General features: G+C 42.8%; 1 protein-coding gene across 1 annotated transcript in view; it reads right to left on the bottom strand.

Moving 5' to 3' along the window:
• Positions 1-5869, bottom strand: part of ISLR (immunoglobulin superfamily containing leucine rich repeat) — a 43359-nt gene extending 37490 nt beyond the window's left edge. The window contains exon 1 of the mRNA XM_086959273.1: positions 5726-5869. Coding sequence (XP_086815399.1) covers positions 5726-5747 — 22 coding nt within the window. The 5' untranslated portion in view covers positions 5748-5869. The remainder of the gene's footprint in view (positions 1-5725) is intronic.
• Between the last annotated feature and the right edge of the window lie 11750 nt (positions 5870-17619).

Genomic DNA, 17619 nt, shown 5'->3' with positions numbered 1-17619 from the left:
CAGGCCCTATGAATGCAGTGTCCAGGGGCCTTCATTCATCTGAAAACGACAGGGAAACCTCCGCTCTGGCGGCTTCCGTCTTTTTAAACCGAAAAAGAACATTTACGTAAGTGCAGATACACAAGATTTCCACGACAACAGACACATTTATCTCAGAACAGGAAGTATTTCTCTGCGGTCACTGAGGGAGATTAAATCCTAATCAAAGCATCTCCACGCTCGTGTCCTGGGGCACCGGCGGGGGCGGGCAGTGCTGGCGATCTCTGGGGTGGGTGGTGTCTTAAGCTAACTTTAGCTTTCATTCACAGCCGGTTTCCATCATCTCCGGGGCCTAAAACATGTCGTGTTTACTTTGGATGAGAGGGGAGGTATTGTGAAATCTTGTGATGTGAAGCAGCTGTCTGCACACATTCCCGGTCCTTCTTCCCAGGTCACGTTCAGGCGTTGTACTCCGTGTTCACGGGGCCTCGGACTGGCCCGGTCCCCAGGGACTGGCCTTCCCTCAGCACTCGCTCTTTACCCAGACACCGATGGATCTGGGCGTTTCAATACTCTTCCAACTTGTGGCCACTTATTTACGGAGAGTGGCCCAAAGCTTTCATCGGCTTTGAGCTCTCCCCTTTACCTTACGGACCCCCACCCCCCTTCTCAAGCAAAGCTCCACAGACCAGCATGAGAGTGAATGAATCAATGAAGGTGAATAGTGAAACACATGCTTTTATTTATTTTTAATATTTTTGTTGAGTGCTGGATTTCACATTTCTGCTAAGGCTATTGACTATGGCCAAGCAAGTGCCTATCAGTTTGGGGAGAAGCCAATAACTGAATGGGCATGGAAGATGCACTTCCATGTGAGCATCTGGAGGTTATTCTGATGCAGAGTGGCCATGATTACTGACTAAATATGTGGTAGGTAAATAACTTTTATTCGGTATACAAATGTTGAAGGAACCACAAAAAGTGCAGATAAGAATCAACATACATGGTTAAAAAAGGAGACAAGAGTTCATTACAAGAATATAAAAAATAAATAACTGTAAGAATTATAAAACACTGGAACTACATTTAATCATATTTACAACGAATTTTTAGACAGATTTTAAGAAACATAGTGATGCATTTAGCAATAAATACTGATTCTAATTGTTGTAACGCCATAAGGGCAGGACGGCATCTTCTCAAACCCAAGGATAACAATATTGGAGTAATCCAACGCTTGCGGGGTGATTCATAAAATTTGCAGAACAATATTACATGGATAGTGGACTGTTCGGAAATACCATCACATGGACACCGGATAGATGAAGTGGACCAGTCTTGTTTCTTTGGAAATGTAACCAAACGAAAAAATATATTGAACCTGAACCGAGTCAGCAGGACTAAATATGTGAATTACATCGCGTGCACGCCTCCAGGCATTCCTGCCTTGGAGATTGAAGGATTGGCATTACATGGAAATGGATTCATTGTCTTTACAAAATACTTGATCCCAAAAGAGATAAGCCCTATTACTATTTTATTTGGGAATTTTTAGCTCGTAATTGTCCATTGTAGGCAGTGGGCCACTATGCACATCGAGACCTGTGAAAATCATCCAAGGTCACAGAACACATGAGGATATTTTTGTAGCTCATACTAGCAATTCTTTACATTCTAGGGATGGTGTAAGAAGAATTGGGGCGACTGGGGCTAACTGGTGGTAGATCCATGTAGGTTCGGCAGGAATTATTTAGTTAATATCAGTAACACAATGATGAGGTACATTTTAAAATTCAGCGTGGATTGGTGTCGGGGGAGGGGGTGGCAGGGGGCATATAACATATAGTGGGGACACCATTCCAAAGCCTCTGAGTGTTTAATAAGAAAGTCTGTTTCCTAAATTACACTAATCGGTGTTCATTTACACTGGATTCGCCTCTCAGACAAAGATAACCCTGCCAAGGATTGCATGAGGCTGATGCCTAACAACTCCCTCATCTTTAGATGCCCTTCCCTTCAAAACTCGAGGATGGCCTTGGCCGGGAGACTGGACTCCCATCTTAACGCCAATGGCTCATTCACTCAAGGAGAGAGCACATGCTGAATGCTCTGAAAGATATCTCCGTCTCCATGGGGAGGCCATTGGCCCTCCGGGGCACTGGCAAATGAATGATAGATACTCGGACTGTTGATAAATTTTGAAGGTAGAAAATTAAGAGTTTTGTTGGAAATGCCATCAATTCTACACAAAAGGAAGCTTGGAATGTTATACCCATTTATACAATAAACCGGTATCTACATTTCACAACACACAGAAGGCCACCATGCTGCAACTAGATGTACGCTCATAATTAGCAGACAGGGGTTGTGCAAATGAGCCGAGAGTGGGGTAAACATGCACCCAGTAGGATTCCACCCAAAATCTTTCTATTGGATCCGGAATGTATGGGATGTAATGCTTAGGAATTGTTTAGTACGTTCAGCTGCACGAATTTGACGAATTACACTCAACTTTCATAGATTTGTCATGTCACAGTGGGTGTCTTCATCTAATGTACATCAAGAGATCATGGTGTCAGTGATTTGGGTCTGGGAAGATGAGATTTCATTGGAAGGCATGCTGGGTATACCTTTGCATTGTTTGTTCCTTTTCACTTATAATTAGTACTTGGAAGGATTACCAACATACCTACTGGTGTGAAAACCTGCAAATTTAGGAAATTGTATTTTTCGCACATGTTTTGAAAATATGCAAGCTTTGTGACATCAGCCTGCAATCTTAATTTCCTTTTTACGGGAGGAGCTTTAGAGTCCCTTCATTGCAGCAGAACAACTCCTGCGGCAACGAAGTGCCCCACAAGGCAGCACGCAGACTGTGGTTGATTGATGGTGGTCCAGTATCCCACAACCGCACCTAGTCCAGTATCCCACTCTACACTACCTGTCCCCTAACAACTGTAGCCCCCTTGCCCAGTCATCTAAAATGTGCCCTCTTAAGGTACTTGCTCTATCCTGTACATCCTCCATGCTGTCTACCCCTCCCTACCTCTCCACACTGGATTCTTGCATATTGAGGACTTCCTGCTGCAGAATGTACTGGCTACAGGAAATCCTCTGTTAGGGAATCACAACCCTCAGAAGCTCTAGGGAGTTTGGCTTTCCGATTGGGTGAAGTTAGGGAAACTTCACCACCATCATGGACATGAGGTTTCCTATCTTTGTCTCACATACAGGACCCACCTCTACATGGCACATGCATGGCAGTCACAATTGCCACCAGAACAAGAAGTGAGGAACACATGCTGCAAGTCTGAAACAACTTCACTGATTGGTTGTGAAATTAGAATATCTTGTTGTGACACATACAACAGTCCATGAATCCCTCAATGTTATTTAAACTACAGGATTAGAAAGATCACCCTCAATAAGAGCTCCGCTTTAGTAATCTAGGGACCTGCCGAGGTACTGCGATAAGTCTTGTGGTGACAAAGAAAGTCATTGTACTACTCATCGCTAACACTGTGAGATAATTTATCACAGCAGATCCAAATGGTAGAGAACATACTGGCCTTGAAAGGGCTTTTATAAAGATGTGAGTACTTTGCATTGAGTTGTAGCACTGTCTCGTTTACCTGAGAAATAACACAGAAATGTGTGACTCTTATTGGAAAGCCAGTGCTCAGGATCTGATCGGCTACTCTCCAATGCACCCCTTTAAATGTCGAGGACTGGTGTTCCTTCACTTACTAGGATTCCTGCCTGCACACTAGGAACTATAACTACTAGACATATATAAAGTACAAAGTTGTGATTATTACAAAAGTGAACGTGAATTTAAAACTTTGCATAATTATTTATGGCTATAGATGCAACCAAACTGTAAAAAATAAAAATATAGAGAATTCATAATTTTTTCGAACTATTAATGAATGGTCCATTTAGATGTATTTAAATAGTGTAATTGGCTTAGAAAAATTGTCTCTCATAAAATACATTATTTAGACCTAATTAGTACTAATTAGCAGAATCTGGTGCTAAAGCCCCCACACATTAAACCCTTGGCGATGCACATATTATGAATAAATAAGGGTTTCTGCCCACACAATCATGGCACCAAACAGCGCATGCTATTTACTGCTATCGTAATCGGCCCTTTTGTTTTCTTCCTCGCACAACAGAGCAAATATGTCTGCGAGGCTTCCGTATGTGCTGGAGCCCTGTACTATTGTGACTGCTTTACCAATCAGGGAAAACATAGGGAACCCCTAATATTTTTATTTGTGTTATTGCTACCATTCGAACATTTTTGTTCCTTACTTGACCTCAAAAGAAGAGCTAGCGGTAACAGGGATCAATGACTGACTATCGGAAACAAAAATATTGTGTAGACAAAATATCTTGCCAAAAAAATCGAGGACCATAATATTGAGTGAGTACGTAAGTGCAAATAGGTAAGTATAGATTTGCTATTCTCAACCCCTCACATCTACGTAACTTGACGATATACACATATGTGGAGTTATATGTAGTAAAACTTTGCTCCCCTATAGAAGCTTTGCTTCACAAAACTTTTGTCCCTGATAATCTCAACACATAATTTGGCCCACGATGTTATTGTATCCGTTATTTTGCATAACACCAGTAACAGCGCTATGAGTGAGATTGCACTAATCTCGAAATGCATGGTAGTGCAAAAAAGGGTTCAAGAACCGTTTCAGTCCATTTTTTTCACAGGTCCTAAAGATCTAATTTTAGCTGTTGTCTCTCCTTACTGTATAGCACTACTGCCCTCTGATCACTGCATGCTTTATTACATTCTCAGGGTGCCCCTCAGTGTCTTCTTTTCCATGCTCATCCCTTCTCCCTTCTAAGATTCATTTATTGCTCATATTTGTCACTCCCCTCTCTTTCTCCATGTCTTACATCCAGTGTTGGCAAGACAGGGCTCCGTCGTGTGCCAAGGATAAAGCTATCACTTGCCAAACTACTCAAATGATCTGTTAGTAGGACCGGAAATTGTTCCATCATTACTCACTCTGCTGCCTCTGTCTAATCCTTCTGCTTTCCTCTCTGATCTCTCCTTCCACCTTTTCTCTCGCCCCCTCTCACGTGTTTAGTTTGTGAAAAAATATAAGAGCAGTGGCCCAAAGTTTTTCTAAGAAGCCCACTGCCAGCGCTGGCCAATGTCAGCGATGCTGAAAGCTGTGGCTGCCACGGACCAAGGCTCTCTATTCCAACTCCTGCCTCTTTCCCCCATCACCAGACACTCTGTGTCTCTGTGTCTCACTCGTGCTGGTATTTTTCAGCTCTGCTCTCGCCCATTGTCAGTGTTTTCGTATTTACGAGTCTTCCTTCTGTCGCCTATTTCTGCCTCTCTCTTGCTTTGCTCAAACGCTGATGAAGAAAAATAAATCCCTGTTCCCAAGAATTATTATAAATACCCGCCAACTGAAACCAACGCCACAAATTAAGTGGCGTTATTTCAACCCATCTCCCGCTCTTTTGCTGTTCTATCCGCTGCTCCCCTTCCCTACCGCGTCCCCTCAGCCTCATATTTCAGCCCCCTTCCTTCTTCGAGCGTATTATGAATTGTTTACTTCACCGCAGACGCCTGCTCATTCGCTCAGATTCAGGTTCCACAACATGGCTTCCGCCCCCTCCTTCGGTCGCCTCTTTTCGGAGAGTAGCACGCGCGCACACGCACACACGCTCTCTGGTGCAGGATAAACAGTGAAAACCGGCATACCTTTTCGCCTTGAGCGCGCCATTGTTTCTGAAAGCAGGGCAGATTTCTTCTAATACTGGAACACGTCTTTTCTCCTCTTTGCGCTCGCTTCCTGTCCAGAAATAAACTAAGTCTGCAACAGCTCTCTGTAAGCACAGCGTCCTGGCAGACTTTACTCCTGCCAAAAACTTGTAGAAAAAAATGTGAAACATTTTGAGTCTGAGCATGCTCGGCTCCAGGGGGACAAGCTGCAGCCGACATCTACGTTGATGCCTGCTCTTACGCAGTGCAAGTCAAAACTTTGTTTACGCAGCCGTCACCCACTCAATAGCTAAGGATGCGGTAGGCCCAGGTGCTGGCAAGAAAAAAGGACCCTTTGCTGTTGTTGGGGTAGTAAATACAGCAATTATCAGAGTTTAATGGGCTCTTTAGGACTTTGGGCCCTGGTGCCACTGCAACTCCTGCACCATTGGTAGCCATGCCCCTGTACCCACTATGACATGCTGCAACAACACTCCACGAGATGAGGGTAACATTCAAGGGTCCTGCTTTTTCAGTTAAAGTACCAAGCATGCCGGCTGTAGTAATTTCAGTGTCCATGATCCCAACAGGTCTGCTAGTCTCATCATGCATGGTGTGGATAAAAAGGACCACCTGACGGTCACCCTTCCGACAAGGCCATATTTGATAGCTGTGCTGTGAGTCAGTGGCGTAAGAAAACTTGAGGGGGGCCAAGGTACAAGGTACAGTAGCCCCCCCTAACCCTAGACTCAACCGGGAGCTCTCATGCTAGGGTATTTATTTATTTTAAAAGTTTTTTATAGCGCTAGCTTCACCCGTGGGTATCCGAGCGCTATACATATGCACAGGAAATAAAGGTTGCATTACAAAGCAAGATCGAGGAAGCAAAAAAGATATAGACAAACACATAATAATTAGGCAAAGAGTGCGGCGGAGGGAGACAAAAAATTAGGTGGTCGGCAGAGTCCAGTAGCCACCAATCCTTGGTGGTCAAGTGATGGTGGAGTCAATTAGGTCATCAGAGTCTAGATTAGTTAGCCTAGGTTGGTAAAAAAATTGTCGTTGAAATGGAGTTTCAAGTCCCTTTTGAAGCAGGCGAAGGAGGGGTTGCATCTGAGGTCTCTAGGAAGTGAGTTCCACACCCTGGGAACATTACCAGAGATGGATCAGCACAAAGTGGTTTTCCTTTTCACTTTCTGAGGGATGAGAAGAAGTGAGTTGGAGCTTCTCAGAGTTCTGTATTTTCCTGCTTTTACCAGTTTGCTTTTTAGGTAGTTGGGGAAAGGTGAGTGAAGGGTTTTGTGGGTGATGCAGGCCAGTTTGTACATACATCTACCTTACATGGGAAGCCAGTTGAGGGAGTTGAGAGCTGGTGTGATGTGATCAAATCTTTATACACCAGTAATGAGTCGGGCTGCCATGTTGTGGACTGACCTTAGTGGGGCTAGGGGAGCTTTCGATGTCCCTGTTAGGATGGCGTTCCCATAGTCCAGTTTGGAGAGATCTAGGGATTGTACTATTGTCTTTAGAATGATCATCTTAGGGAATGAAAGGATTAATTTTCCTGAAGTGTTTTAGTGAATAAAGCGCATCTTTTGTAGAGTTTTTGATGTGGTCCTTCATTGATAAGTTCTTGTCCAGGGTAATGCCTAGTGATTTAACCGAGTTGGATAGGACGAGGGAGCCGTTTAGGGCATCAAGATTCTTGAGCCAATCTTGGATTGGTCAGTGGTTACTATTAGGAGAAAACAGAATTAGTTCTGTTTTGTCTGCTTTTAGTAGTTTGCGTTGAATCAAGATTGGATCTTTGTTAGTGTGACATTGAGGTGACGGATGTCGCTGGGAGATTTCATTTTATAGTAAATTTGTGTGTCATCTGCATATAGATGGTATTTAACTCCTGCTTGTTTCAGAATGATTGTCAAGGGTTCAATGAAGAGATTGAAGAGGGATGGTGAGAGGGTCGAACCTTGCGGGACCCCGAGTGTGACTGCTGTTGGCCTCGAGAGACAGTAGTTGATTTTAATTTGTTGCGAACGGTGCTGAAGGAAGGATGAGAACCATTTTAGTACTAAGCCATTAATGCGGGCGTGCCTCTTCAAAGTCTCAAGTAGCGCTGCGTGATTTATTGAGTCGAATGCCGCAGATATGTCACTAAGGATGAAGAGACAGTCTTCGCCTTCATCTAAGGCTTTGTGGATATCGTCAGAAATATTGAGCATCGCAGTTTCGGTGCTACAACCTTTCCTGAATCCCGATTGAAAGGTGTCAAGGAGGTTGAAATCAACAATGTGTTTGTTAAGTTGTTGGAGAACGCATTCTCCAATGTTGTAGCTAGGAACGGGAGGTTGGAGATAGGTCTGAGGTTGTTGAGATCGTTGGGGTCCGCTCCAGGTTTCTTGAGTATAGGTGTGATTTGTCCTAGTTGAAGGGAGTCATGGACACAGCCTGACGTGAGAGAGGAGTTGATGATTTTTGTCCAGGGGAAATGATGTGATTGAGTTGTTTTACTAATGTGGATGGGAGGGGGTCCACAGTGTGGGAAGAGGGCTTTGAGCTTGCAATTATGTTGAAGACCTCTTTTTCAGACATGAGTTCGAGTCTGACCAGTTAGCATTATGTTTTGGTTGGAGGCAGATCTGTTCGTCCTTGGTATGATCTATTCCTGTTTGTTCCAGGGTGCCTAAAGGGTGGGTGGGGGTGGGCAGGTTAAGAGCGAGGTAGGATTTGAGGTTTGGATGAAAGATTGTTCAATTTTTGTGACTTTATCTGTGAAGAAGCTGGAAATTTCTTCACAACGATCTTTGGTGGCTTTGATTTCATGTGAGGAGGTGCCTTTTTTTTTACTTTTAACAATGTTGAAGAGTTCTCTAGGTCTATTCTTAGCCTGGTCTAGTTGGTTGCGGAAGAAGGAGTCCTTTTCTCAGAAAATGTTGTTTTTTATAGGCCAACCGCACAGATCTAAGTTGCGTTAGGTGCAAAGTCGATGGGTTTAGTCTCCAAGTCATTTCCGACTGTCTGAGGTGTCGTCTTTCATTATTAAGATCCATGTTCAACCAAGATTTAGATTTGATTGGTCTCAACTGTTTGAGTTTGAGTGGCGCTACTTGATCTAATACCTCAGTCATTGTTGAACTAAAGTGAGTTGTGAGGTCAACAGCCTACAAAGTGCTGTGCTGAGGGGGCCATCTGGAGCTCGGGTCCCCGCACCGCGGAGGTTCCGGCGGCCTATGTCACACCAATGCTGTGAGTGACAGTCTCCTTTATTTTCATTATTTTAATTTCAACTTTAACTCTAAATGCAACTCTTTTCAAAGCTCTACAGCTCCTGGGACCTGTAAAGAATTCAGAAAGCAGTTCCACCTTAAAGGAATTCCTCCTGCTAACCAGTGAGTGACAGAAGCCTGTTTGGATATACCTCAGTGTTCCACTCCGTTGTAAAGCTAGGACCTTTGTGAAGTTTTTTGTCATTCTATTAACTTTACATTTATTTCTATGATTCCACCGACATCACTTGTCATGTTATCATTGACATAACAGATTGTGAAAATGCGTTCTGTAAGATCATGGAATATGTTATTTCGGTATTATTCCGAAAAATTCACTAAACTTGAAAGCTCTGTTTTCCATACATTGCTCCAAACCTCCTCCATTGAAGTTCCAGTCGCACGCTCCACCCCACCGATTGCTGACATCCCAAACATCTCCCATCATATCCTCACATGCCAACAGCCTGCCCATTGACACCCAAACCTCAATCTCTATAACATGATTCACTGCTGCACCCGATTGTCTCCACTGCACAAGCACTGCACAAGCATTATTAACACAAATAAACAATTGGTTCAGTTGGGTGCGTATTATTTCTTCAAATTTTGGCAAATTATCCAAACATTTTCAAGCGAATTAATCCAATGGAGGGATACTGGGTTACCCCATTGTGACCGAACTTTTCCACTGTACAAGCATGTCAAGGCTTTGTCAAGCACATCATTATCAATACTGCTTCCTAACACATAGCTCCTCCAAGTCCCTTCTCTCAGCAGTGCCTTCAATGCTATCAAGTCCGCAAACATCTACGCTTCACGACAGATTCCTGTCAATGTTCCCACTAGCACCCTATCCACGCCATCATTAATACCTTCATTGATGCTTTCAAAAGCTACTTCTATCGGTTCATACCACTCTATCAGTGGCACAAAGTAATTTCCGCATGCCAACATCCCTGTGCATCCCATCCATAGCCATAACATTTCTAAAATTTCCCATGGTCCCAGTTCTTGTATTGTAATATTTTTTAGGCATTTTAAAAACACAAGGACAACTTTGAAAAAGAGCAGGAGTCTGCAAATGGTGAATAGTGAAGGATTCCGCTAAGAAAGTTTTTAAAATATTAGGCAAAGTATTATATATAGGTTATGCTCGTTAGTGACTTACACATCTATGGGTAGCATTGAAGGTTAGCAATTGCTCAGTTCAGCATTGTTTCTGTATTTTAACACAGATTAAATATGTTATTTTGCACTGAATATGATTCTAGTTGGTGCTGGTATGTAGGAAATGCGCACTTTAGTTGGGAGGAAAATATGGTAAAAGTAACTCAGACGGCATAAATTGATGTTGGCCAAGATGCTTTTGGCCTTGCTGAATAACATTTAAAATGTCCTTTCAGGCATAGGCATGGCTTTATGAAGATTGTTTGCTTCTCAGAAGTGGTATCATGGAAAGCAATCTTTTTTAGCTCCAGCCTAAATTCGAGAAATGCATATTGGGAACCTTGAATAGTTTGAAACTACGGCATTAATGAAGATTGCTTGGTATGAGTAGTTTAAGTGCGGAGTAAGGGATTTTTAGTTGACTGGAGTATCACATCAACATTACTTGAATCTATCTGAGATAGCATATTTTTTATCTTTAGAAGTGTTTGTGTTAAAAGGTTTCTGTGGGAGTTATTCTTGCCTTGAAGATTGAACTGCCAACATTACTTGTGAGGTTGACCATGTTCTCAGACTCTGCCTGCAGCAGCAACACCTTCCTGTCGCATGTCAAATAGGCTCCTCAGTGACTGACAGCAGCTGCTCTTGACTAGAAGTATTAAGGACTCACCTGCCAACCATAGAGCTTACAGGAGCTGAGGTGAGACCACCCCTGGACTGATTCCACCTGACTGCAATGCTGGTCAATCAACTGGAAGAGAGTCTCTGCTGAGCTATTACCGACATGAGATACAGAATAATTACTTCTAGACAATCTGTGAATCTCAGCACCCCATAAATTAAGATATTTTGGACAAAACGACTCCAAAGTGCTATAACTATATGCACTCGAGTGGAGAGAATTTATTTAGTTTTAAATAAATGCTGCTTTCCGTTGATGAAAAACATCACTCGTACTTTAGCTTGGAAAGTTTCTCTTCGAATGTCCCAGTGCAAATATAGAAGCGAGCAAAGTTGATTGTGCTGCTTGGAACCCCAGACTCATTTGAGAATAACATTCAGTTTCTCCAGGGTGCTGTGATGTGTGTAAGCTAAACTCTTCAGAGAAGGACCCTCTTCATCTGTTTGCCAGACGAAGTGCTGTCCAAAATGGTCAAAAAATCCTAATTGTTCCCGCTTCCCCTCGTGCCACCACCATCTGGATGCAGTGTTTTTCTGCAGTGGATCAGCTTTTCAATTTCTAAATATAGATTGTTAATTGCAGCAAACGAAGTGCTTTTTTAGGTCTGGGTTGAGTATCTCCTCGTGTGTTAGATGGTGTTACCAGGAGGTGCCTTGCTTATAGTATTCTTTTTATGTTAATGTAATTCATTGGAAACCATTTATTCAGTTTTTCTTATACCAAATACATTCATGTATGGTATTTATACTTATTATTCTGAATATGTATGTATGTATGTATGTATGTATTTGAGCTTATATAGCGCACAGCTACCCACAGTGGGTGTCCCGACGCTTGCTTAGGGAACCCGTCCTGGTATTCCCCTGTGAGAAAACCCCAGCAGGGTATCAACAAGGTGAAAGCCAGGCATCCCGCCGCGAGGGGCCGTTGTGGAGATTAAGCAAGCTATTGCCCAGAGTCGCAGAGTGTGAGCCCGTGAGTCGCGAAGGCACCAGAGCGAGAATTATCGAGTCCGTGGAATTTTTAGCCTAAGACCCGCCGAGGCGGGGAATTGAACCCTGGTCCAGGGTCGATCTCAGCTTCCGGGTCTGCCGCCTCTAACCCCTGAGCCACACTTCTCCAAACCTCAAATAGTAAAGTAGGATCTGCAACAAAATTGAACAAGCTTACAATAGTTATAAACCCTTCTTGAAACCCAAACATTTATAGACTGTTAAATGCAATACTGGTGTTTATAATACCTGTGACAGAGCAGGGAGATTGCCTGATGGTCACTACTGTCAAAAGTGGTCTGCCAGTGCCCTGTATCACACATGGGTCCTGCGCTTCATCCATGAAGTGATGTGTATGTCTCATATGTGTATACATGAAGCTTCTGTAGCAGGATGACTGTCATGCCCGTGTGTGGTGTTAGCATAATGGATCCCATTCATCCCTATGGAAGTGGCATATACAATGGAAATTTGGAGGACGCCTGCCAGACCGCACACGTAGATTACAGAGCTCTCCAAATACATTCCACAGGCTTTAATGCTACATCAAACTCTAGGGTTTGGAGGATTTAAACCAGAGGATCCTCTTTCAAATGTGAGGAAATCTCCTGTCATTTCCTGGTATATTTTCCCCTTTAAGGTAGGTAAGTGGAACAGCCCTCCCTCCTTTATGTCCTTCTTTTGTGTTCAAACTGACAAGAAACTACCAACTTCGCTCCATCTTCCTGCTAATAAATGACTACAAAGACTAAGGCTGGATCAGTCAGGGAACAATAAGCCCAATGCAGGAACTATCCGAAACCAGTCCCAGAGCTGGACCTGTGGAATACATAAGTTCTGTCAGCAAGTTTAATACAAGTACAAGACAGAACCTACTAGCCAGTATGTGCAAAAAAATAGATATGATAAAAATAATACCAATACCAAGTGATTCAAGTTGATACAGATATAACCCTGACCTATATTTTTGTGTGTTCTATATCTAGTATTGATCAAGATGTGTTTCTGGGATTCTTCCCTACAACAGTGATACTATTGCCAACACATTTGTGAAGTACATATTCTGTACAAGACTTATTTTCCACAATGTTTCATGTTACAATGGTTCTAGTCAGTTTGCTAATTGCTGTGGAGATATGTGTGTGTCCACAATTAGCATTTATCCAAGTAGCGTATGATAGTAAGGGTTTCAGGAATTGTCATCTGATCATTTAGCTCACATGTGACTCTCTCGCAGTCTGATGCTGTAGCTAGTTCTGTCACCCATTCATCATGTGTTGGTATGGTCAATCTTCGGCTGTGATGGTCAGTACATGCCTTGGCTATGGCTAGTGGTGATGCTAATTGTCTGCATTTACACAATCTGAAAGGTCTGGCTTTGAGGTCAATGCGTTCATTTGTCTTTCCAGTAGGGTAGTAGTTTCAGACACTTTCAAAGTATTTCTGTTATGTCACATTTACTCTGTTTGCTCCTCTGTCTGTTTTCAGGGTTCAGACTCGAAAACATGTTTTGCTGCGAATAAGGACTGCAGATGATGTTACAGGAAAGGGCATTATGCAATGAAGTTCAGAGAGAAGAGTGGATGAAATAGAGTGTGAAGTGTGGGGATAAGAAAGGATAGCCGAAAGAATACGCTGGTTCAAGAAGATGAAGTTGAAATGATTATAAAATTCAGGCCAAAGGTAGAGTATCGAAATAATGGAAAGGTTTGCATCTAATGGTACTTTCAGGCCCTCTACACCATTATTCCTGAGTATATGTTGTCAGAGGTCTGGGATGCGATTCAGCTAGAGCCAAAGGACATAAATACCAAGGGAGTAGCATGGAGCAGCATAGATGTCTTGAGATGCATGTCAGCTGAAATTGAATTTGGGGCCCAAATTTCCAAGGAAAGATTTGTGTAGCCAAAGATGGCCTGCTTATTATGGGTTGGATATAATTCATTTTGTATGTTATAATCAATTCCAGGGAAGTAGTACAGGGGAAGGTGGTGGAAGGTACCAATCTTGAGGAGACTGTGACAGAGGCACGGTTGGTGTATTGGGATGAGTTGGGTTTGTTGAAGGGGTACGTTCATCAGACCAATTTAAGGGAAGGAGATATACAAGTTAGGTAGAAAGATAAGCTTGTAGCAATCATAGCAAAGGAAGAGGTAAGGAGGGTACTAGATAAAATGGTAGCTAAGGGGTCAAACCAGTGGAGGCAGCAGAGTGGGTGTCATCTGTTGTCGTCACAAAGAAGGTGGACAGGAAATTAAGGTTTTGTGTCAATCTTAGAAGCTTGAATCAGAAGAACATTGCCATGAACATTTTCCATCTGCACAACATATATGTGTTGGTCCTAGTGTTGAATGGAGGCAATCACTTTGCAAAGTTCGCGTTGACAAGTGCTTACAATCAGATCAAACTTCACCAAAATTCAGATCCCTGACAGATATCATTACACCTGAAGGTGTACCCAGTCTACAGTCCACCCCTTTAGACTTTCCACAGTGGCAAGCATCTTTCAGTGAACGATGAGCCAACTTTTTGGAGATCAAAAGAAAGTGTTATTCTTCGAGGATTACATACTGACCATGGAAGAGCATATTTTGTAATAGAATTTCTTTAAAAATTGTTTGGAAAAGCAAAGTCTGACCCATAGGGGAAAGAATGCACCCGCTCTAAATGATACCTTAGTTTCAGCTGAATAAACATACAATTCTACAGACTGATGAGCATAGCATTAAGGTGTTGGACCCTATTCCCCTCCTAGATCTAAGTTTCTGGAGATTTTCATAATTTCAAATCCCTCTCAGGCCTCCAGGGGTAGGACTCCTTGGGGATCATTAGAGAAGCTCGGAGAGGACTACATAGATCCGGGATTCAAAATTACACCTCACTAACTTCCCCTCAAGTATTTCCCTGTAAGACATTTGGAGCTGATGAACAGATATCTATGTTGGCATCCAGCAACTGCGCTCTTACACCCATAACTCACACTTGGGGGGCTACCCAGACCCCCACTTACCTGGTACACTACTACATCTTCATGAGAATTCTACTCATACCCCTTGAAGAATCCACTCTTTATGTTTTTTATTCTCTGTTTGACAAATCTGTGTGAGGGCTGAGCACTACTGTCGACTTTTTGCTGTCATTGTCACCTGCAAAGTATCTTGACATCTTGTTTTGTATCAAAAGCAATCTAAAAAATAAAAAAACGAGAAAGGAATGCAAATTTATAGAAACGGAGGTACACATTCAGCATAGAAGGAATAATGCAAACATCTGATTTATTGAAGTTGTTAAGGATACTTCAGTGCCAGAAAAAATAATTAAGAATGGAAATGGGTCTTGTAGACCCAATGCAAAGTTTGTATGTAATTTTGCTTAGAAGATTGAGATGTTAAGGGAACTGATGAGGACAGTAAACATTTTAAGTGGTTTGTTAGACAATAGTATCAAAAGAGAGATTTTTGGTTGCAAATATCCTAACCCTTTTTGATGAAAGGAATAAAATGAGTGTATCAATGAAGATGACACTGTAGTAATAACTTCATATGCTTCGCAAAGATGATTTTGATGTTATGTGCCAGTACGACAAAACACTAAGGGGCATATTTATGGGCCTCTTGGCTTCGCTCCTGCATCAATTAACGTGGTGCAAGATAGACACAAATATAAAATGATCTTTCTGAAGCCACGTAAGACCACCGAATGGCCCTACATGGCTTAATAAATATTGAGTAATGCACTGAAGTGCAAATCGCTGCATTGCATTACTTTGCACCAGGGAGGCGTTTCCATGGGTGTTGCGTGGGTATTCCCACTCAACATTCCCACTCAAAATTTACAAGAACAGGTAAACCTGGGAATGTACCAAAACGATAAGCCTCTTTGGAGAGGCATAACGAGGAGAAATATGATTATTTCTCCTAGTTTTTCCCTCTTTCTTTGTGTGCTGCATTCTGCAACACATATAGAAAGAGGAAAAAGCCTCTCAGGATTGTTTTTGTGCAGGAAGGTGCCCCTTGTTGCACATAAGCAATTCTGGCTACAACACAGGCACCTTTGCACCAGGGTGCCTGCATTGGCGCTAGGCTGCCAAAACGGCACCAGTGGAAGGGAAAAGGACAAGAATACGCCGTATTGGATAAATGCAACTCATTTCTGACCCTTCCCTGTGATGCAGGGCAACACAGCAGGCTGACTTGTTGCGCTGCCCTGAGCCATAAAACGTGTAAATAAGCCCCTAATAATTCTATACAAATTGTTAAAAAAAACGACAAATGCTCCATCTTGAAAGAAAAATGGCTGGAGTCACAGGCTTCTGTCGTTCAGAATGCGAGAAATGACTTGGAAAGGTAGCCGGAGAAGAAACTGTGCGGAGTTGGCACTCAGGCATTTTTAATACGTTCAGGATAATCGTTGGGTCATAAGGTACTGTGTGACAGTGTGGGAAGAGAGATTTATATAATCACTGAAGTTGAGGAGGAGAGTGATGAAACGAGGACATGAACCACATTTGGGACTGACACTTTCCCTATGCAGAGTTCAGGAGTATTTTTGGTGGCTAGGTGTGCAAAATGTTGTAGTTGCATGAAGAAAGCAGGGATAGTGAATAAAGGTTGAGAGTTGTCAGTAGAAAAAACTTCAATTACAAGGTCAGGTGTGCCCTGGGTGAGATTGGCAATGGACTTTATTGGTTTATGTGGGCCTTGGTGCAGACCAAGCTCTTTGCTGTTATACTCGTGGACATGCATAGCTTCTGGATTGAAGTGGAGTGGGCCAGAGAAATTATCACATCAGTTCTATCGAAGTTTTAAAAAGATTGCCAGAGATGGTGTTAACCAATGGTTGGTAACAGATAAGAGAACACAGTTATGCTCTGATTAGATAAAGACATTTTTGATTTGGAAATGAAAGGGCATGGGGTTGAGCTCTCTGTTGGTGTTTGGTTTAAGGTGAGGAATGTACATCAACAACATGTTTTTTCCAAATTTAGGGGCCTTTTTAAGTTGAAGAGAGTTAATGAAGACTGGTTGGACCTAGAGAATGTGCAGAGATGGGACAGTAGAAGGGTTGTGTGATATGTGGGAGGAAGAGATGAAATGCAAGAGGACTTATATAAAGGCACGCACTTTCATTTCAGTGTCACACTTCTGCTCATTTCCCTTGTTGGTTCTCTGGACTGATCTGTCCCAAGGGCTTGAGTTTATGGCATTGCTTTGTTCTGCTGGCATATAGAGTCACCGATTTCCAGTCTCTGTGCTCTCTGTAGAGTGAGGTGGTATCACTCCCTTTCAGAGTCCCCCAGATGAAGGTAGGGTTGCCTCCCATTTCAACTCTGTATGTGGGGTAATGCACCATGCTCCAATCTTTGCTTTTATCTGTATTGCTGCTACCATCAGACAACAAGGCTGGAATCTGCTCTTTCTCTGTGTTGGAACAAGAGCAAGGTCCCCCCTCGCTATCGATCTCTGCCTCCTTCATTAGTTCCCAGGTGTGGGATCCTCAGGCTTGTGGTTTCACCATGCGCTCCCAACTGCATGATTAGGAGGCGAGGTGTTTAGGTTGCGTGTATCATGTCTCAGAAGATTAGGGTTGCATTTTCTCAACATTGCTGGGACAAGTAGACCTCCCACTCTTGACTGTTCTCTGCTACAGTGTATCCTGAGTGATTTAGCCAGGATTTCCTCCTCAGCCAACTGAGAAAACTACAGACCTACCATCTTGCTCTGTGACTGACTCGTTCCAATTAGTTAATCTTTTAAGATTTCAGAAGAGGGCGTCTTCCTGACT

Source organism: Lissotriton vulgaris, chromosome 2_2, assembly GCF_964263255.1.
Source record: "Lissotriton vulgaris chromosome 2_2, aLisVul1.2, whole genome shotgun sequence".
NCBI classification, from domain to species: Eukaryota; Metazoa; Chordata; class Amphibia; order Caudata; family Salamandridae; genus Lissotriton; species Lissotriton vulgaris.
Note: the sequence above shows the minus strand (reverse complement) of the source record. Positions and strands in the feature narration are given on the sequence as shown.